The 21,507-nt window shown below is 41.5% G+C and overlaps 1 protein-coding gene across 1 annotated transcript; it reads left to right on the forward strand.

Annotated features, from left to right (window-relative positions):
* Window positions 1-998: 998 nt before the first annotated feature.
* RRAGC (Ras related GTP binding C) lies at window positions 999-16,546 on the forward strand. The gene is made up of 7 exons (XM_032432703.1): window positions 999-1,317; window positions 3,449-3,652; window positions 4,626-4,825; window positions 7,394-7,508; window positions 8,515-8,657; window positions 10,573-10,721; window positions 15,001-16,546. Exons 1-7 carry the CDS (start codon window positions 1,081-1,083, stop codon window positions 15,150-15,152), a joined length of 1,200 nt encoding a protein of 399 aa, XP_032288594.1. The 5' UTR covers window positions 999-1,080; the 3' UTR covers window positions 15,153-16,546.
* The last annotated feature ends 4,961 nt before the right edge of the window (window positions 16,547-21,507 follow it).

Here is a 21,507-nt window from a genome sequence, read left to right on the forward strand (position 1 = left end):
GTGAAAATTCCTCTAGCTTTCTCAAATGTATTTGGTGAAAGCGTTTTAGTTTGCTTTCATTATTCATTCCTTTGGTCTGTGATCGTGATCTGAAGGTCACAGAAGATGTAATGTTCTACGGGGAGGGGATAAGTTACATGAAAAGTAGACTGGGTGGGAAGGAGGGGAAATTGAGTCCTTTTGAGTTTGAAGTGGTAGTAGTAACCATCGTCTGATTTGCTGAAGAGGGGAGGATAAGCTGTTCTAGCTTGGCTGCATTTGCTTTCCTGTTACTTGCTAGATCGACCTGTATCACACCCATGACTCTGCCTTGGGTTGAGGCTTTACCCTCACTCAGGCTGGCTCCTCCTCCCTACCTCTGCATATCCCAACCACATCCATCCATTTAGACCTGCTCAGACGCCACCTCCTTACAGACTTTCTCACCCTCCCAACTCCCGAGCATTTTTATCTGTACCTTTGACCTTTCCACTTCATATCTCGTACCGAAGCTACTTACGCAGAGATCCGATCTCTATTAAATCTCCCAGCAACTTGAGGGCGGGCAGGGTCCGAGTCCGGTCCAGTTTTGTGTCCCTTGTCCCCCCAGGGCATCGCGGGCATCAGTAAATACTGGTTGGGCGAGTACCATTGTAGGAGCACGATCAGTTCTTCCCCCAAATGCCCAGAGAGCATCTCCCGTTGCGATGGCCTCCAGAGCTCCCAAGAAGGCAGGGGAGCGGCGACGAGCAAGGCGCGTGGCTGGGCAGGACCGAGGTGCTCGCTAGGGCGGAGGGCAGAGGGCTCGGCCGGCCCGGCCACCCTCCTCGTGACTCCTCCTCCCCCCTCCACGGCTCCAAGTCAGGTGATTCCGGGCACGTGACGGGCACCACCTACCCTGCTGCTCCCGAGTGGCAGCTCGGGCGGCCAATGAGGGGCTGGGCCTCGGCGCGGAGCCTATGAGGGCCGGGCTCTAGGGGGCGGGCCCCGCGGCGGTGGAGGCTGCCGGGGGCGGCGGCGGCGGCGGCGGACAGGGGAGGCGGCGGCCTGGCTTGGCCTGGCCTGGCCTGTCAGGGCGCGGGCGGCGGCAGCTCCAGCACCATGTCCCTGCAGTACGGGGCGGAGGAGACGCCCCTGGCCGGCAGTTACGGCGCGGCGGATTCGTTTCCGAAGGACTTCGGCTACGGCGTGGAGGAGGAGGAAGAGGAGGCGGCAGCCGCGGGCGGCGGGGTTGGGGCGGGGGCCGGCGGAGGCTGTGGCCCGGGGGGCGCTGACAGCTCCAAGCCGAGGATTCTGCTCATGGGGCTCCGGCGCAGCGGCAAGTCCTCCATCCAGAAGGTGAGTGGGGCCGCGCCGGGTCCCCTGCCTCCCCCTCCCCCTCCCGGGGGCTCGGGTGGCCGCCGGGCGCGTTGAGGGGGGGGGGTGCGGAGGAGGGCGCGGCCGGGGCTGGCCGGCCGGGTTGTCCCACCGCGCTTTTTCTAGTCTTCTGGGGAGCGGGGCCAGAGGTGCGGCCCGCGGAGGACCCGGACTCGGAGTCCACGCCCAAGTCAGCCGAGGCCGAGTGGGTCCCCGAAGGCGAGACTGGCTAGAGGGAGGCAGGTGCCCGTGGCACCGCCCGGGACCTCCGCCCCCTGGGACCCAACCCCAGAGTCCTTTCCGAAACTGAGACGTACTCTGCAGTTCCAACTTGGAGAACTTGTCCGACTCCTTCCCCTGCCCGGTTTTTGTGTATTCCTCTCACTTCAGGTGACTTGAGTTTGCAGGGCTTCCCAGGTGAGCCCTAGGGACCTGCGTCAGGAAGAGCTGTGACTAAGTCACTGGCCGTTTTAATGTTTACTACTACGAAGGAGAATTTAACATCACTGGGGACTGGGGAGCTGTTATTCCACCAGTTTTGGTACTTGGGGCCAGACGAGTGTAATTGCTGGTGATAGTCTCTCCTGGTATGTGTGCGATACAAAAATCTTCTGAGACCTCGAGAATATTTGCAGACCTTTGTCAGTCCATTTGCTTTCACTTCGGGTCTGTCAGGAACAAATGGAGGGCTAGACCCTTTTTAGTAAGGGGGAAACTGAGGCAGGGTTGGCCTCCTCCAGTAGCCATCCCCCTCACACGCAAGTGGTAATAAAACGCCAGATACCTGGTCTGTTGCCCTTTCCACTCTGTTGCAAAGGTTTGTCCCAAATAAGTCTGTGATATTTTGTAAACATGATGGTTTTAAAAAGTAGTCTTCTTCTGAAATTACTGGATTACTGTGTTTTATTTACTTCCGAATTTACTGGATTGCTGGGTTTTGTCTTCTCACCTCTACAGCAAATTTGGAGTAAATTCATGGTAGGGTTTTAGCAAACTGAATTTAATTCTTCTCGCTTGTTACTCATTGACTAAACTTTGGTAGTAACTACTCATTTTCCTTTTCTAGAAAGTAACAGTGAGAGACAAATTAGCTTTATGTTAGAATTGTATGGATTGTAATTATCCTGGTTCTTAAGTTACTTTTTTTAATTTTTATTTTATTTATTTATTTATTATTATGTTATGTTAACCACCATACATCATTAGTTTTTGATGTAATGTTCCATGATTCATTGTTTGTGCATAACACCCAGTGCTCCATGCAGAACGTGCCCTCCTCAATACCCATCACCAGGCTAACCCATCCTCCCACCCCCCGCCCCTCTAGAACCCTCAGTTCGTTTTTCAGAGTCCATCGTCTCTCATGGTTCATCTCCCCCTCCGATTCCCCCCCTTCATTCTTCCCCTCCTGCTATCTTCTTCTTCTTTTTTTTTTTTTTTAACATATAATGTATTATTTGTTTCAGAGGTACAGATCTGTGATGCTATGGTGAGTGCTGTGAATTGTGCAAGACTGTTGAATCACAGATCTGTACCTCTTAAGTTACTTTTACCATTTCTTTTCTCATGAGAGCAGTCATTTCCCTGTCAACTCCTCTCCTGTCCCCCCCATATCATTTTTTACTTGGTATAATTACTGTCTGTTTTATTTATTCCACAAGACTGCAAACTCAGAGAAGGCAGAGTTTAGTCAGTTACCTTTCTAATTCTCAGAGCCTGATATAGGCATCCCAGTAAGTTTACAATGAACAAAAAATCTTAAACTTTAGCTATAAGCTTTTATAATCTTAAAGCAGATTTTGGCAGAATTAATACAGTTTAACAGAAAACAAAATCAATTGACATGAGAGACATTGCTACTACTAGGATTGACTATGTGCAGAGAAAATAGAAAAGTTTCAGCTTCAAAGTAGGCTTGATAGAAAGTAATTTGGTGCCTTTTCATCTCTCAGAAGTAAAAGGATAGTGAGTATTGCTGACACACCATTCACTTTTTATCTTTTTTAAAATTTTTGCTATAGGATCAAATTTTTTATATGTTAATTCAGGGTGGAGTTTTGAACTTTAAATACAAAGTTGAATAGTTATAAAATTATCTTCTTTTTTTTAACAGGTGGTGTTTCATAAAATGTCACCCAACGAGACTCTCTTTTTGGAAAGTACCAACAAGATTTATAAAGATGACATTTCCAATAGCTCCTTTGTGAATTTCCAGATATGGGATTTTCCTGGGCAAATGGACTTTTTTGACCCAACTTTTGACTACGAGATGATCTTCAGGGGAACAGGAGCATTGATATATGTCATCGATGCACAGGTAGTAGGAATAATGATGTTTCTTTCTTTTTTCTCATGTCAAAAGATGTAGACACAAAGGAAAGGTGTTTATCTTCTTTATCATGTGCTTCTTGCAGATTATTTCTTTGCTGGTAGTTTTCCTAGCAGTATGGGAGATGGAACTGTAGAGGTGTGTTGGGAGCAGGCATGCCATTGTGCGAGTACAGAATATGAGATGATTAGGAGATAGTGGCTTATTATCTTTGAGTTCCAGTTAATGAGCAGTTTTCCACTTTTATTTGTTAATAGTGGATATTGCCGTATTTCATTAACTATTACAATAGTGATGTCACTCACTGGAAAGATCTTCTCAGTGCCCATAATCTAATGAGGAATAGGAGAACTGAGTCAGTAAATATTAAAGTGAATAGTTTTCTTGGTTGTCCAAATTGAGTTTGGCTCAACAAGCATTTATTGAGGACCTAGCATGTGACAAGCCCTGAGATGAATCGGACATGTCCCTGCCCTTAAGAAGCTTAAATATTAGTTAGGCATGCTTTCTGAGTGAGAGGCTCTGTAATGGATGCTTTCACATACATGATCCAGTTTAATTTTTTCTTTATAATACTGTGAGGTAGGTATAATTCCAATTTTATGGATGAGTAAACTGAGATCACAAGTTTAAGGAACCTGCTTAAAGTCACACATCTAATAAATGGCAGAGCTGGGATTACTTTTAAAAAAATTCTATTGGGAAGAAATGTCCATTTCCTTTTCCCTTTTCTTATCAATATTAAAAATTACAAACATTAACTTGGTAATTGAATTTTTTATCTGGAGAGATGAAAGATATAGAGAGATTAAGTTAATGTATTTGAATGTTTGGAGTATTTGTGAATAATTAGGATAATATATTTTCTGTGGTTGGGGAAAGAGGTGGTTTGAGGCTTTCTTAACTCGTTACTGACTTTTACAAGATTTCTTTTTAAAAAATATTTTGTTCTGACTTACAGGATGACTACATGGAGGCTTTAACAAGACTTCACATTACTGTTTCTAAAGCCTACAAAGTTAACCCAGACATGAATTTTGAGGTTTTTATTCACAAAGTTGATGGTCTGTCTGATGATCACAAAATAGAAACACAGAGGGACATTCATCAAAGGGCCAATGATGACCTTGCAGATGCTGGGCTAGAAAAACTCCACCTTAGGTAACAACATGTGTGTTTGATATGAGAGCCCTGAAAAATGTGTAAATGTATTCCCATCTCTGTCATTACAAACACGTAGCTTTCTGTTACTGGTATACCCTTCCCAAATCTGTAATGTTCTTGATCTCTTTGTTGAATTCAATTTTGGGAACCTGATGGTATTTGAGAAGTTACTTTCCCAATTTTTTTGCATTTTCCTGGAGATTGAAGTCATGTGAAGTGTTTTCATTGGTGCTTTTAGAAATTCATCTCAAGAGACTGGAATCAGCCTGTTTCCTCATGGCATAAATCTGCTTTGGGACTCCCCTCTCTTGATTTCATCATTTATTTATTTATTTATTTTCATTTTGCCTCAGTTCAAGGACTCTGTCATATTTGTTGTAGAACTATGTAGCTTGAGTCTTCACAGTATTTTTTTCAGTAGGAAGAGCCTTTTAAAGAGGTACATTTTCAAGTCTGGTCTCTAATGTATCTTATGTATGTTTTAAAAACAGTTTATGCTTTTATGAATGTCTGAAGTTTGGGTTAGGTGAGTTTATTCTATAAATCTGTTTAGGGTTCCTGTTAGGTTTAAAGAACTGCTGATTCATAATTAAGTACCGTTAAGAAATGATTAAAGAACAACTACTAGATAGGATTGATGATTTATGTGCTTGTGTTCTGAAAGTGTACGAGGAATATTTTCTGTATTTTGTATTTTTTTGGTGGTATAGGTAGATATGAGTAATAAAAAGTACCCAAGAAAATGTTCTCTTGATGATATAAACAGCTTAAAGGGGAAGCAGGGGAGAGACCCATGTATAGCTATTTCCCTGTCCCTGGTCTGTTAGAGTGACTTCCTTATAGGCTCAAGCCACCCCCCATCCCTGCCCCAAATATTCCCTAGGGCCTCAGGCTTCAAGGTCTTTCAGTTATTCTTCTAGGAAGTCATGTAGAAAAAGTCTCATTGATCTGTAGTTTGTCTGGATTGAAATTTTAAAATATTTATCAGTAATTCATGCTTTAAAAAAATTATTTGTAAGCGAAAGTGAAAGTGCCTCCCTATGAATTTCCTCAGTCTTACTTTTTGGGACTCTACTCTTAACAATGGATTTTAGGCCATGATTGTCCTGTGTTCCCTAGTGCACATGGGAATTCTCCTAATCTCTTTACACCACTTCCTTGTCCCTTTTTGGGGCGTCCCACCCTCCAGTGGTACATGCCATCCCTTTCTCTAGTTCCTTATAGGGCCCTTGGCCTTGTTAACCTCTGTAGAATCTTTGCATCAAGCTTTTATTAATAACTAGCACGGCTGTGGGTTAGGCTGTATTCAATTTCCGGTTTCCAGAAACCCAGCTTACTAAAATGCCCCGTACGTTGCAGGTTCTCCATGTCCCCATCTACTTCCAAGCCTCAGAGTCCCTGAAGGACCTTCCCATATTGCTAACCTTTTTGCCTAAAGGAAACAATAAAATATTCCTTTGTCCCTAGTGCCTTTAGGAGGGGGTCATCTTGGCCTCACTTGTTTCGTTGCTCAAACATCTAGAGTCGAGCCCCATCTTGTATAGGGTTAGGTTCCTAGATCAGCTTCTTGAAAGTATTTTTAAATTGCCTGTAAAGTGTGATAGCCACAGTTCTGTGTTTCTTTTTTTTTTTTTTCTGTGTTTCTGACTTTGTAATATATACTTATAAATAAATAAATAGAACAACTACATAATGAGGAGTATACTCCCTGAGCTAAAAATAACAGGTAAAATTGTATTGTTTAAAATGTGAAAGGTTTCTCTTTTTCATATGTGTTTTGTTAAATCTGTGGATGTTACTTCTCCACTGTATGTCCTTTTAGGCAGATTCCTGTTCCATTCCTATTTTTTATAGGGCCCCAGCTCCTGTTCTTCTAATTATGTCATTTACATAAATTCTGAGCATCAGTTTTGTTCATTTGTTTATTGAACAAATATTTATGAGCACTGTTCAGGGCAGTGGGGTTGTAGCTATGAGCAAGACCGTCACGTCTCTGTCTTCATGGAGCTTACATTCTGATGAATGAGACAGCTCAGAAGCCCTTACAAATAAATGTATAGTGTAATTTTAGGTACTTATCAGTACTATGAAGAAGAATTAGGGGAAGGGGCTGCTGTTTTAGGTAGGGTCAGGAAAGAGCTTTCTGAGGAAATGACATTTTTGTAGAAACCTGAATTATATTCTTATTGAATAAATGTCACCCCTCTCTGTGCTCCTTCTTGGTTTTTATCTTGGTCTTTGTCAGTTATGGGCTTAAGAAACCAGGTTTTTTGGTTCAGGTTGCAAAGACTTAGGTGAATATTCAGGTTTCTGCATCTGAAAATGCTTTCCTGGGTACTAGGAAATTGCCCTCTTTTGTAAATGCTGTAAAGAGATGGATGGTTACAAGCCAGGTGGGGAAACTACGTTTGTCTTCTTGAACAGTAGGGAATGACAGGCAAGATAAAAAGGCTTTATTTGAACTTAGTGAAATCAAATGTTAAGAAACTTAAAATTTTATATTTTATAATTGTCACTGAACTTAAGATATTTTTCAAATTAATCAAACTGTGTTGTGTTTTTCAGCTTTTATTTGACTAGTATCTATGACCATTCAATATTTGAAGCCTTTAGTAAGGTGGTGCAGAAACTCATCCCACAACTGCCGACCTTGGAAAACCTATTAAATATCTTTATATCAGTAAGTGAGCTAATTCACTACAGTTTCTGATTCCATTTTCTTGAATATATTTGTGTTATCAAATTCTCCAAAAAAATGACTTGAATTAGTCTGAATCAGGCTGAAAGACTAATGACACACTTAACATGTAAAATAAATCGTAAGAACATTAAAAAAATGGCTTGAGTTATTTTCTGAGTTCTTTCCTTAGTGCTCACCCTTTTGATCTTAAAATGAAGTGAAAAATTTCTTCATGCTTTCTTAATTAATAAAAACCTTCATGATAAAAAAAAATCTTCATGACATCTGTTTGCTGAACAAAGAGTAGTAACTGGAAAAGTCTGGGTTTTGGGAATTTGACTCCTGCTTAATCTCTGCTTTATAGGAGATCACATTGAAAAATTGATGTTTTCTTTTCCTTGCTAACGTAATCTTAGTATCATATTTCACCTTCCTTATTTTGAAGATTCAGCTTAATAAAAAAGGATATTCCTTCAATAAATATAACATTCAACTTTTATATTTTCTAGACATTACTTTAAAGCACTCAGGTTGTAGTGATCCCCAGTTCTTTTGGGCTTTTGGGTTATGTTAGATGTTGACATCAAACTAATTCTTTTATGTTTTGCTCATTGCCACAGAAAGCCTTTCTGGTAGCAAGGTCATTCAAATCAGAGGTTGATTATTGTAACAAGAAGGGATTATTGAAAATGTAGCATGGCTTGATTTTTGGAGGATTTTTTTTGTTAATTTTTTTGGTGGTGTCTTAGCAAATAAATCATTTAAGTAGAGGAGGAAGAAAAACAAATTTAGTGCAGTTAAGTCAGTAAATCAGAGCAGAGAAATGATTCCACTTTTATTCTTTGGATAACAGAAGTGTCTCTCAACCAAATACTATTTGCTTCTTTGGTATTGGGCTATACAATTAAAAATGTACTTGTGTGTTAATCCATAATTTCAGGATCTTAGGTAAATTACAAATTTTGATTCTTAAAACTGAATACTTCCCCAATTTTGTTTTTCCAAGAATTCAGGTATTGAAAAAGCTTTTCTCTTCGATGTTGTCAGCAAAATCTACATTGCAACAGACAGTTCTCCTGTGGATATGCAATCTTATGAACTTTGCTGTGACATGATTGATGTTGTAATTGATGTGTCTTGTATATATGGGTAAGTTGTATATATATATTTGCAAGATCTCAGACAGGTGGAAGACTACCAGTTTGGTTTGTCAGAGGGATTAATTTTTGAGGCCTCTGGCAGGTACTGTTTGGAGTGGACTTGTTCTGACTATAGTGCTTCCGCTTGGAGCTTGATTTCCCTGTAGAGGGACTGCTAAGTCTTACTGCTTCAGAGGATGGGTAAGAGCAGTTGAAAAAGTGTGCTAGTGCCAGATTTAATTGTCAATGAAAGTTTCTCCTGCCATGATTTGGGGGGCTTGCACTGTGTCTTCTTCCTTAGGGACTCTGCTAGATCAAGAAAGTAGATTAATTTATTTTGAATAACAGAGTAAATACTGGTTCCTAATTTAACTTCAGGCTTTATGGAAATGAGAGATCCTAATCTTTCAGAGAGCTAAGAAACAAGGAAATCAGAATTTTGGGTGTCAGAAGGACTTACACATAGAAAAATTTGACCCATACATCTGAGTTTCCAAAATAAATTTCTAAAATGTAAACTATTTCTTTATGTAAATTCACCAAACTCCATACAGAGATTTATAAATGCCAGCAAAGGTGTGATTTTGTGGAATAGTCCAGAGGACGAGTGAAAACTTTGGAGAATTACTGGTATTTCAAAAGCCAACAACCTCTGTTGCTTCTAATGGCCCCCCCCCCCCCCCCCCCCCATGCATTAACATCAGCACTCCCAAGGCACTTTTCTGATGCTCTAACATAACCTTTGCTTTCTGTGTCCTTTATCTGTTCCCTTTTCCACCTGGTCTGAACTCTTCTTTCATCTCGCTGTCCCTGCCCTTCACCTTGGTCTCTCAGCCTAATTTGTTGGTGTCTTTCTCCAGCTGACTGAGTAGGAGAATGCATTTCTCTCACATGTTCTTTACCTGTCTGTTCCTGTCTTCTATTTGTTTTTCACTTTTGTGGTTACATGCTCTCCTTTGCTCTAACTTTTTCCATAATGAAAATGTGATGTTTCTGTTTGTTGTATTATTCGGTAAAGCTTCATGTTCCCATTCCTAATTTTAAAAATGGATGAATAGAACACTTGTTTTTTCTTTAAAAGAAATCAAAATTTCATAACTGCTTTTTTCATAATTTAAAAACCAAATATAGTTGCAAAGTTTTTTCAGCATAAGGTACGTTGTAAAATACATTATACATTATATGGCACATTATAAAAGAGAAGAAAAATATCCATTATCTCATTCTTAACACAATCCATGCATGCAGTTTGTTGTACTTTATTATATTGATTTCTTACTTGACTCTTGATTTACATCTTTTGAAGGAGGACTAGGTATAATTCTGACAATTCTAGTAAAGACAATAGCTTTCAGACCCTGAAGGCTCACTTTGTAAGCATCAGGATACCACAGTATCTTGATAGACTGTATTCATTTTAGTTTTTATACTTACTCCTTTTTCACTCGTGGCAGTTTTCTTACGTTAGGTCCTTTTTTGTATACTGTGTCAGTACAGATTAGGATGAGGGAAGATTTCAAACCTGTAGTCCCTGTATCCTGGGTACACATGATGAAGGTGTGCATGCATGGAATACTGCATCCTTGTCTGGGAACCCTATTTCTTTTTTTTCTTTTCTTTCTTTTTCTTCTTCTTCTTTTTTTTTTTTTAAGTAGGCTCTGTGCCCTGTGTGGAGCCCAATGCGGGGCTTGAACTCATGACTCTGAGATCAAGACCTGAGCTGAGATCAAGAGCCAACTGAGCCACCCAGGCGCCCCTGGGAGCCCTATTTCTTAAATGGGAACTTCTGTTGCTGTATATTTCAGCCAGTATTTTTTCTTAAAAGACCCTTGGGAAACTGGGTGGAAGGACTTGTCATTGTGCAAATTAAATGTGACAGAATACCTCGCTGGGAAACCTGTAATGAATACTTTCTTTTAAAACAGGTTAAAGGAAGATGGAAGTGGAAGTGCTTATGACAAAGAATCTATGGCAATTATCAAGCTGAATAATACGACTGTCCTTTATTTAAAGGAAGTGACTAAATTTTTGGCACTGGTCTGCATTCTTAGGGAAGAAAGTTTTGAACGAAAAGGTAATGGCATTTTAAAAGGCTGTTTTTATGTTAAGTTCTTTGTAAAAATTTATTAGGTTCTTGAAAATCAGAGAAAATAATACTGCAGTGTTAGACGAGTATCAGCTCAAACTACTTTTGTCCCTTCCTTTCCATATATAGTCCAGACTTCTTTTGGTCTTTTATGTTAAATCAGGTATTTAATTCCAGCCTTTCTTATTTTGGGTCCTTTTAATACATGTCTAAATGCTTGCACTTGGGCTTCCACCCAAACCGTTTCTGGAAGATGGTTCTTGGGCAGGTTACCAGCTTACCTTCTGGCTACGTGCAGTGGCCTTTCCTCATGCTGTTGCCTCTTCAGCCTTCTCAAGATGTGACCCTGCCAGTCCCTCCTTGCTTGTTGTTTCCCTCTCTCTTTGCTTCCCTAAAGCTGAGCTCTCCAAGTTATTTTATGTATTTGTTTCTCTGATCTCCTCTTCTGTTTCTTTTGTTTTTCTCAGTTCTGAGCGTTTTTCAGAGCCACATCTTTTTGCTTGCTTCTTCTCTTATTCTCCTGGTCAGCTCATCCAAGCCACGGTCAGTTAATGTTCTCTATGTGGTTGAAAAATTCACCTCTCTAGCTCTGACTTGGGCCCATATTCCAGTCCCATGTTTGGAGCTCTTAGTAAGACATTTTCACTTAAATATTTGATTATCATCTTGTACATGTTGTCAAAACTGATGACTATTTCCCCTCAGTTTCCTGACCCTCTTGGCTACCGTAGTGTTGTTACCAGTTATGACATTGCCTGGTGTCCAAGCTCAGATGTCTTGTAGTCAGGTGATTGTGTGGAGGCACTGCGAAGGGGCCCTTGCAGGTCATTTCACAAGGGCATTCTGTGTTCTCCTTTTTCCCTTCTTTTCCTGTATTGTTTACATTGAATTTTCACCAAATCTTATTTGTTTCTTGGGTTTCCTTTCCACTCCCACTGTCAGTCCAGGTCCTCCTCCCTGCAGGCCCGTGGTGGTGCAATCATGTCCTACTTGAGGTGATGCGCTCCGCATGTGTTTTGAGGGGCTAGTATATATTGTCTTTTATTCCAAAGACAGACTAGCTTTCAGAAAGTTACTTTCATCATGTTATTTAAGTCCTCAAGGATCTATCATCGCTCTCTCTCGTTCACTGCAACAAGTGCCTGCTCTATGGTCTGTGTTTTTAATATTTAATATTGAACGAATTAATATTATTTCACTAATGTTAATGAACTATATCAGATACACAACATTTTTGGATAAACAAAAATGTGTGTATTCACGTTTGAGCTTCAGAACTTAAAACATGGCAGAGACATAGTTGACTTTGATGTATGTCTCCTTGAAAGTCTTTTTGGTGCTATGTTGAATGTAGTAGTTAATTTTCCCATGTATGATGTATTATTTTACTTTGTATTTTCCTTAACCAATATAGAGTTTTGTATCGTGTATCTCTGTGTAAATGATGTAAAAATGTAGTCTTCTGCAACTTGCTCACTCTCTTCACTTAAGATCTTTTTTGAGATTTGTGTTGATAACATGTAGCTTTAGTTCATTCAGTCATTTTCACTCCACACCATATTGACTGAATATACCACAATTTATTTTCTTTCTGCTGGACATTGAGGTTACTTTTAAAATCACAAATAGCTTTGCAACAGATACTCAGATGCAGCAGAAGAACACGTTTGCCATTGCACATGTGGAGAGTTTCTCTTAGAATATATTTAGTAGTGGAATTTATAGAGATGTATTCATACATCTTCAGCCTTTAAATTAAACATTGCTCTCCAAAGTGGCTTTCCCATTTTCGCCTCTGGCAGCACTGTGTAGGAGTTCTTGTCACTTCGTGTCCTTGATAATGCTTGTCAATCTGGTAGGTGTAAAATGGTATCTCATTTGGTTCTAATTTTTACTTAATTACTAGTTAGGGCAGGCATTTTCCTTATGGCAAGTACCTTTTATGCCAGTTCAAGGTTGTTCTTTGGCAATTTACCTGTTCATATACATTTATCCTTTTTGTCCTTCTTAGGAGTTCTTTATTTTCCTCCATTCTAATCTTAAAAGTTAAAAACAGGGCTGCCTGGGTGGCTCAGTCAGTTAAGCGTCTGCCTTCGGCTCAGGTCATGATCTCAGGTTCCTGGGATTGAGCCCCGCGTTGGGCTCTCTGCTCAGTGGGGAGTCTGCTCCTCGCGCTCCTTCTGTGCTCTCTCTCTCTCACTCACTCTCAGGTAAATAAATAAAAATCTTTAAAAAAAATAAAAGTTAAAAACAAAACCGTTTTTGGTTACAGAAATTTTCAAATATATACAAAAGTAGAGCAACACAAGGCGTGTCCACATACCCATCCTCCTGCTTTAAGAGTCACCAGCGTATGGTCAGTCTTGTTTTCTGTTTATCCTACCAGCTAAATTATTATTTTTTACCCTTTTGTTGTGGAAACTGTCAGACATGAAAAAGTAGAGAACAGAATGAACCCCTTTTATCTATCACCCAGATTGGATAATTATCAAAATCATAGCCAATCTTTTTCTATACCTCTTTCCCTACTGGATTATTCTTTTTTTTTTTTTTTTTTAAAGATTTTATTTATTCATTTGAGACACAGAGATAAAGAGCATGAGCAGGAAGAGGGAGAAGCAGGCTCCCTGCTGAGCCAGGAGCCTGATGTGGGGCTCGATCCCAGGACCCTGGGATCATGACCTGAGCCGAAGGCAGACGCTTAACCATCTGAGCCACCCAGGCGCCCCCCTACTGGATTATTCTAAAACAAATCTCTGACTTGATCAAGTAATTTTGTCTCTACAGATTTCAGCAGGTATCTCTAAGAGATAGCATTCTTTTTAAAACATAATGGTGCCATTAATAAACATAAAAAAAGAACAGTGATTTCATAATATTGTCAGATTTCTGGCTAGTGTTCAAGTTTCCCTGATTGTCAATTTTATTTTACCATTTTCACAGAAGTAATTTTTAATGTAGTTGAACTTACCAAAACTTTTATAGTTTTTTTTTTTTTTTCCTTCCTGAGTCTGAAGGACCTCCTGGATTTGGCTCTAATCTCCTTAGTCAGACTTGATTCCCAGTACTTCCCAGCGAGAATTCTCTGCCCCTCTCTCCAGCCACACCAGTTTCTTTCCTGTCTTTGACCTGTGCTGTGTTCTCATTGCCAGCTCCCTGCTGTTTTTTTGTAATATTGTTCCTCTTTCCTGCCTAATTAAACCTTGCCTGTATCCCCAAAGTTCTGCCTCATCCCTGAGGTTTTCATTGGCTGCTTTTGCCCTGCACTGGGCTCTCCCTCCTGCAGACTTCTTTGACATTTGTAGTCATTTTAATGCCGTATTGTTTTGATTTGTTTCTTGTGTGGTCGTCTTCATGTCCCAGTATCCTCGAGGGCATTGATGCTTCTCTGATCTGCCATTCTTCTCACTGGCTTCTATTCTTAAGGTCACCTCATGGTCCAGAATGTCTCCTGGAGCTCCGTATTCCAGACAATAAGGAGGAACAAGACTGGGGAAAGAATACTTCCTTTTCCTTTTAAGGAGATTTCACAGAGGTCCCACATGCTTCACCTATCTCAGTGGCCGGAATTGGTCATGTGGCCATACATAACTGCAAGGAAGGCTGGGAAGTGTAATGTTTTAGCTGAGCATCATTGTGCTCATCTGAAATTGGGTTTCCGTTACTAAGGAAGAAGGGGGAAAAGTGGATTTTTGGTAGGCAACTAGCCATTTCTATCACAAAACAGAACTGTTTGACCAAAATCTTATTTGGAAGCCAGTTCATGAAACAGATGAAGAAGGAGCTGCATTGCCTGGAGAGCAGGTGTAGGCTACTGAGGCTCTGGCTGGTGGGCCTCTCTGGTACCTCCCAGACCCCAGGGCTCTACTGGGCAGTGTTTCAAACTGCTGCTCCAGCTGTTCCCTCCTGCTCTTCACTGGCTGCCCGAAACACTTGTGAAAGGAAAAGCTTGATAATTTGAAAAGTATTTTATTTTCACTTCAGATTTTATTGTAGGTTTTCTTGGCAAATTTACCTTCCTGATTGTTTCATTTATTGACTCAGCTCATTCCCAGGCCCCAGAGGTAACCAGTGTTAACGGTTTGGGTATCTGCTTTATCACGTTTCGGGTATCTGCTTTATCACGTTTCTAACATAGAAAACTCCTCAGTTGGGTGTGTGTTTTTTAATACATAACCAATTATTTCCTTCTGTCACCAAATATTTCCTAATAGAGAATTTCACAATTGACATTCAGGGGGCCTCATCTTCTTTTTCTCTCTTGCAGGTTTAATAGACTACAACTTCCACTGTTTCCGGAAAGCTATTCATGAGGTTTTTGAGGTGGGTGTGACTTCTCACAGGAGCTGTGGTCACCAGCCCAGTGCCCCCAGCCTGAAAGCGCTGACACACAATGGCACGCCGCGAAATGCCATCTAGCCTGAAGTCCAGCTGTCGGGGCTCTGTGCCAGCTTACTCTTCACTCCAGGGTCAGATGCCACGTGCTACAGGACAGGGGAGCTGCTGCTTGTGGGAATCCTGGTGCCGGTCCCACTAGAGACAAGGGGTAGAGTTTCTCATTTGGATGAAAACCCCTTCAACCAGTGGTGTGCAACTGAAGCTACTCTTTCTTTTTTTTTTTTCTTAAATGGCAAAAAAGAATTCTAGAGACCACAGAACTCAGTGTGTCTTTCTCCTCTTTGGGGTCCTATTTTAAGTAGTTGGGATATTTTGGACCTGGAGATAACACCACTTACCCATCCTTACCAGAGAATATTGCTGTCAATTGCCAGTTGGAAATAATAGCAAGAACTGAATTTTTATATGCTTCACTTAGGTTTTCATTTGAGTAGTCTCTAAAAATCCTGCCTTGCTTAAGTTCTAACACTGCCTCTCAGATTGCAATTTTGGACATTGCACACCTAAGTCGTTTTAAATGCATTTGCTTGCTAACCCAGAAGACACATGATCTGACTGCAGCAAAGGACATTCCTGTGTTTGTTACTGAAGAAACGAGAACGTTTTATGCTGCATCAGGTCGAGAGCAAGGCTCAACAGTGGCTGCTGCATTAATTCTCTTGGAAGTGTTGAAGAAACTGAAACAGAAGAAAAAGTTTGCACCTGTGTTTTGGGTACCAGCTATCTGGGTTCTTTCTCCTCCATTAGATAAGTGATCATGATCAGTGTAACGATGGGAATTTAAGAAGTTTGTTTTCCCCACAGTCTCCTCCTCCTAGGGGAGAAATTCATTATGTCATTGAAATATTTAGCTCACTTTTCTGTAGACTTGGTCCCAGCCGCTACATACCCTTTATTCTAAGCTATCTATATTCTTTACGAACTGCTGTTTTGTTGGCCATGAATGACCCTAAGGCACTGGTGGGCTGTCCACTGGGAGTTGGAGAGAGCACATGGCGCCACAACATGTGTCATTAAACAGACTGTGTCTCCAGTATTCTGACACCGAGTGTCAACTGTGGTACTTTCTTCACCTAGGATATTAATTCATAATTGTTTCTTTTTGTTGATGGTTGATACCCTGTCCATTGATTTAAAGTGACATTATTTTTACTCGACATGCCCAGTAGTCCTATATTCCAAAGCCACTGGACCACTTGAGTACATAAGTGCCACTGTTTAATGAAATATGTATATTCAGGTCTGTTAACCTAACAGTGTGACTTGGAGTGCTTCCTGCAGATGATTCTGACTGTTGAGTATTTACATGGACCATGGTGATATCCAAAAGAAAATGCTTTTATATTTATAGATTATTTCACTGAACTATATAAAATGGGTATCAATAAATGTATTTACTCCAAAATCAGTTTTTTATTTGCCTCCGATAGGAGGAGGGTGGGGTTGATGGGACATTGGGTTGTCTCACTTGATCATTCTATTGTCCATTCCTTTCACGGCTTCATATGGTTAACAGGCTGTATGTCTTAGGACATCAAGCTCTGTCCTGATGCAGGAATTTCATGCCTTGGGTCCAGACATCTCTCCTGGCCCATTTCTGCTTAGGGTAGGCAGTCCAGGCCCAGGTGAAAAGGGTTTTTTGGTTGTGGTGTTGCATACCAACAAATCTCTCTCATGGTGAGGAATATGCAGGGCCTGGCATAACTGATGCATTAGAGCCAAGCCAGGAAGGGGTAAGGAGATAAATTAGGTAGGACACCATATAAAAAATGTGTACCAATTCCAGCTTGTTCATTTCTTCCAGTTCCTGGGATACTCATTATTGACCCTCAAATGTCAGTTAGGTGGGATCTGAATTGGTTGGGGTAAGGTATACATTAGTTTATAGAAGGGAGAAAGGTAGATGGAGGTTGAAAGATCTTTTAATTTTCATGATCGGATTACTTTAGAAATCGATTTTAAAACTTTGAAATGGAAATCACAGAAACATTAAAAATAAAACCTCTTAAAATACAATCTAATCCTGTATCCGTTTCCAAATTAGGGAAACTGAAGTCCAGAGGAGTAGAGAAGCTTGTCTAGAGTTACAGATAGGATAACCATATAAATTAAACTCCAAGCCAGGATACTGTTGAGAGTGGAAGGGATGCCACTCATAATGATGCCAGAGCGACAGGTGTGCCCTGGCGCTGTCCTGGTAAACTGAGGTTGGCCAGCCTAGTCCTGGGTATAGTTCGTGCACGGTGGGGCCTGCTCGCTGGATGTGGCAGCCCAGTGCGGCCTGCCTGTATCTTCAGCCTCACGCTCCCATTGGTTCAATGGAGATAAAACCCCAAGATGAGTATACCGTGGCACTTAAGTGCTCAAGAATTACTTTTTTCCCCTACTACTATGGAAAATTATAAATTTAGGGGGTGATTTAGGAGAAAACTTGAAAAGTGGTGAAATAGAGAAAGTGAATGAGGGAGACAACTCAGGATTAAAGGAAATGGAAGGGGCGCCTGGGTGGCTCAGTCGTTAAATGTCTGCCTTTGCCTCAGGTCACGATCCCAGGGTCCTGGGATCGAGCCCTGCATCAGGCTCCCTGCTCGGCGGGAAGCCTGCTTCTCCCTCTCCCACTCCCCCTGCTTGTGTTTCCTCTCTCGCTGTGTCTCTCTCTGTCAAATAAATAAATAAAATCTTTAAAAAAAAAAAAATACAGGAAATGGAAGAATCTTACAAAACTATTAAGGGGTTTGCCTGTTTATCAGTTCCAGGCTACCTCGGAGAGCACTGCTACAGATGGTTAAATCAAACCTTTACAGTCTTCTGCAGCAAGGAGTTTAGCTGCACATACCACTTCCTCTCTCATTCACTCACACAGTCTCTAGACACACGCACACACACACGTATATATATACAATGAAGTCCCAATATAGAATGCTGAAGGTGTTTGTGAGTTAATTTACCTTCTACATTTTGAGTTCTGTGCTCTTACAGAGAAATGATTTTAAAGATAAAATTAAGATAGTTACAAGCTTTGTAGTTGGGGAAAGCAACGTGTGTGATTTGTGGATTTGTCCTGTTTTGGTTTGCAAATGTTGAAAGCTTTTCTAGTTATATCCAAAAGAGATTATTAGTGAATATCGTTATATTTTCCATCTAAGCTAGTGAAGTAACTTAAAACAGTGTCCTGTTTCCCCCAGAGACCCTGAAGGAACATAGTCTCTAAAGGGAATGTGGGCAGCAGTTCGGCATGGCTGGAGTGTTTCCATTAACAGCATTTTTCCTGAACTGCTCCCACAGAGTTGGGAGCCTGTGGATCTAAAGAGCAGCCAGGAGAGACATGAAGCGGCAGCAGCTACTTGCAATTATTTTAGGTGGTTTATATGTATTACCTCACATCATCTTCGCAGTACCTTGTGAAGTAGGGACTATATTCCTATTTTGAGGATGGGACAACCGAGGCATAGAGACTCAATTGTGAGTGGTGGAGTTAGAACTGGAATCCATGCAGCTTGATTCTAGAACTTGCATCCTTAAACCACCACTTGACCTTGCTTCCCTAAGTAGGAAGGAAGAAGGTTTGCTTATGGGATGTTTTGTAGAAAAAGAATTCTATAGTCAAATTTTGGAAATCACATTCTGTAGTCTCTTGGAGATTCACTGCTTTCAGTCAAATATTAAAGGTTCTGAGAGGACTACAATAGAGAAGCCTTTTTGCCTTGGTTTTTACCCCATGTTCTTAAGTCAGTGCAACACTAAGAAATGCCTATTCAAGCCATGTATAATGAATACACTGAAGGACACTTCACTGAAACATTTTCCGTGGGATTGGAAGTAGGATTCCATTTTCCAAGTGTCTTTTTAAAAATTATTTTAAAGATTTATTTATTAGAGAGTGCGTGAGCAGGGGGAGGGGAAGAAGGAGAGGAAGAGCGAATCCTGGGGCGCCTGGGTGGCTCAGTTGGTTAAGCGACTGCCTTCGGCTCAGGTCATGATCCTGGAGTCCCGGGATCGAGTCCCGCATCGGGCTCCCTGCTCGGCAGGGAGTCTGCTTCTCCCTCTGACCCTCCCCCCTCTCATGTGCTCTCTCTCATTCTCTCTCTCTCAAATAAATAAAATCTTTAAAAAAAAAAAAAAAAGAGCGAATCCTCAAGCAGACTTCCCGCTGAGCACGGAGCCCACGCAGGGCTTGACTCAGGGCTCAATCCCAAGACCCAGGGCTCAATCCCAGGACCCTGAGATCATGACCTGAGCTGAAATCCAGCACCAGCGGCTTAACCAACTGAGCCACCCAGGCACCCCCATTTTCCAAGTGTCTTAATTCAACCCGCAGTGACCTGGTTGTGTAATAGAGTAAAGCCTGTGTATTTTCACAATTGAGCCTAGTTAGCTCCTGCTGTTCTTTCAACATGGAATCGGCTTCCCCTGCCCTGTAGAAATTCTATTCATCCTGCTAAGCTCAGCTTAAATGCCATATCCTCCCTAATAGCCCTCCACCCACTCACTTTTCCTTCATCTACTCCTCTCCCCCTGCACCTTGAGGTGGGTCCATTCCCTGCTTCTTTCTTGGTGACTTGCTCACCACCTGTCCTTGCTGGGAGTGATGGGGGAGGCATATTCTGCTACTCCGCAGTAGCTACTTCCTCAATATCCCACACGTGGAGGAAAACGCGTGCTCATTTAATTGCCTTTCATTGCAGCTTTGATGCAATAGAGGGGATGCCCTTCTGGTCTGGGCAGCAACTTGCCTAGCTTTTTCACCTGGTTTGACTGTCGTGTCCGATGCCTTGGTGTTTGACCTCTAGGTGGCAGTGTTGTACTGTTTAAACAGCGTTTCGCTTTCTGGCTCCTGCGTATTTGCTCTGCTCTGAAAGTTTAAATTGTCTGTTAATCACCCAAGTGTACACCCAACTTAGAGATCCAAAGAATTGCTGAAGTTATTTCCCCTGAAATAATATTCAAGAGTGATCAGAGACATTTTAGAAGGGGAGCAGTTTGTGATTTTCACTTTTTATATCTTATCAGCTTTTTAACAAGGGGTGGAATAGGACAAAGGTCATAACATCCTTTGCCTCATGGATTATGGGTTACAAAGGGGCCTTAAGAAGACGGCTCTATCCACAATCCTATAACAGACAGGACTACTTGCTCCCTGAGCCATCTGTCGTGGATGTGTGTGCTCTTAAAGACTCCCATGGAAGGAAAAGCTACATCTTTGAATTAAAATATCTGCTTTCATCAGTTTCCTCTGCCTCAAATGAGGTCTGTTGTAATTATTTCACTCTTGAGAGCTAAAGCTTTCAAGGAAAAGGCTGGGATACATTATCCTTCCATGGGCACTTGCTTTTCTTTCTTCTGGGGCCATAGCAACTCTCCACAATCCCCAGCTGTGACTCTGTTCTGCAAAGACAGATTTTAATGTAAAAAGAACTAGCTACATCAATGCATCTTCAGAGCTGTTTAAAATATAATTGAGAACATTGCAGAAGGACAGTTATAATGAGGAACTGAGTGGAAGGAAACTAGTTGGTGCCCCCCAGCCCCTGCTTCAAAGCGCCCGTTACTCCCAATGTGTTGTGAAAGTGTTACAACTTCCACATTAAGACCCTTACACTGTAAAAAGCATCTTTTGAGCTAAAGTGATCAAACATCAGAAGGCACGTGGAGGACGATTAATTTGGTGTAATACAACATAAGCTGCAGAACGAAAGTCTGGGCCACAAAAATGGAATATTAATCTTAGACAACTTTCTTTTTCTTTCTTTCTTTCTTTTTTCTTTCTTTCTTCTTTCTTTCTTTGTCTTTCTTTCTCTCTCTCTCTCTCTCTCTCTTTCTTTCTTAAAGAGAGGTGCTGGGTAACATCATTTTGGTAAATGATAAATATTCCTCCTTTAGTTCCATGTCCTCCCTCCCACAGGTCTATCTGAATAGGTACGTGAACTTTGTGTTCCAGGTAATGAGGCATCTGCGAAGGGAGTGGTCATTTATTTGAGCAGACTGGGCCTATCTTATTCTGAAAAAGCAGTGCTGGAACTCTCTGGATGGAGGCTTAGTCCCAGAAAAGGCATCGACATTGCAGTTTTGGAAGATGAGCCGAGAAGGAAGCTTATAGCGCTACTGGCCATTTCCCTAACACCTGTCTTGACTTGGGAAATGAACCAGTTTGCCATTTCCATGCTTGAAGGATGCTTTTGTGTTGCACCGTAGCCCCTCCTGGTTAGATGTCTAAGACGGAAGGGCTCTGTCTCCTCACTCTGTGACCCCCAGTGGCTGTCTCCTGATGGAAATGGGATAATTGAGAAAGGCAGGCTATTTGGCAAAAAAGAGCTCATTTAGGTGTCAGGGGAAGTGTTCTCTGGAGCAGGATGGAGGGGAAGAAAGCTGAGCTGAA

Source organism: Phoca vitulina, unplaced genomic scaffold (assembly GCF_004348235.1).
Source record: "Phoca vitulina isolate PV1807 unplaced genomic scaffold, GSC_HSeal_1.0 scaffold2, whole genome shotgun sequence".
Taxonomy (NCBI): domain Eukaryota; kingdom Metazoa; phylum Chordata; class Mammalia; order Carnivora; family Phocidae; genus Phoca; species Phoca vitulina.

Excerpts from the sequence above, each read along its gene's own strand:
- RRAGC (XM_032432703.1), top strand. The coding sequence starts at position 1,081 with ATGTCCCTGCAGTACGGGGCGGAGGAGACGCCCCTGGCCGGCAGTTAC. Across the intron at positions 3,653-4,625 it reads TATATGTCATCGATGCACAG|GATGACTACATGGAGGCTTT; the intron begins GTAGTAGGAATA and ends TCTGACTTACAG. Across the intron at positions 4,826-7,393 it reads CTAGAAAAACTCCACCTTAG|CTTTTATTTGACTAGTATCT; the intron begins GTAACAACATGT and ends TGTGTTTTTCAG.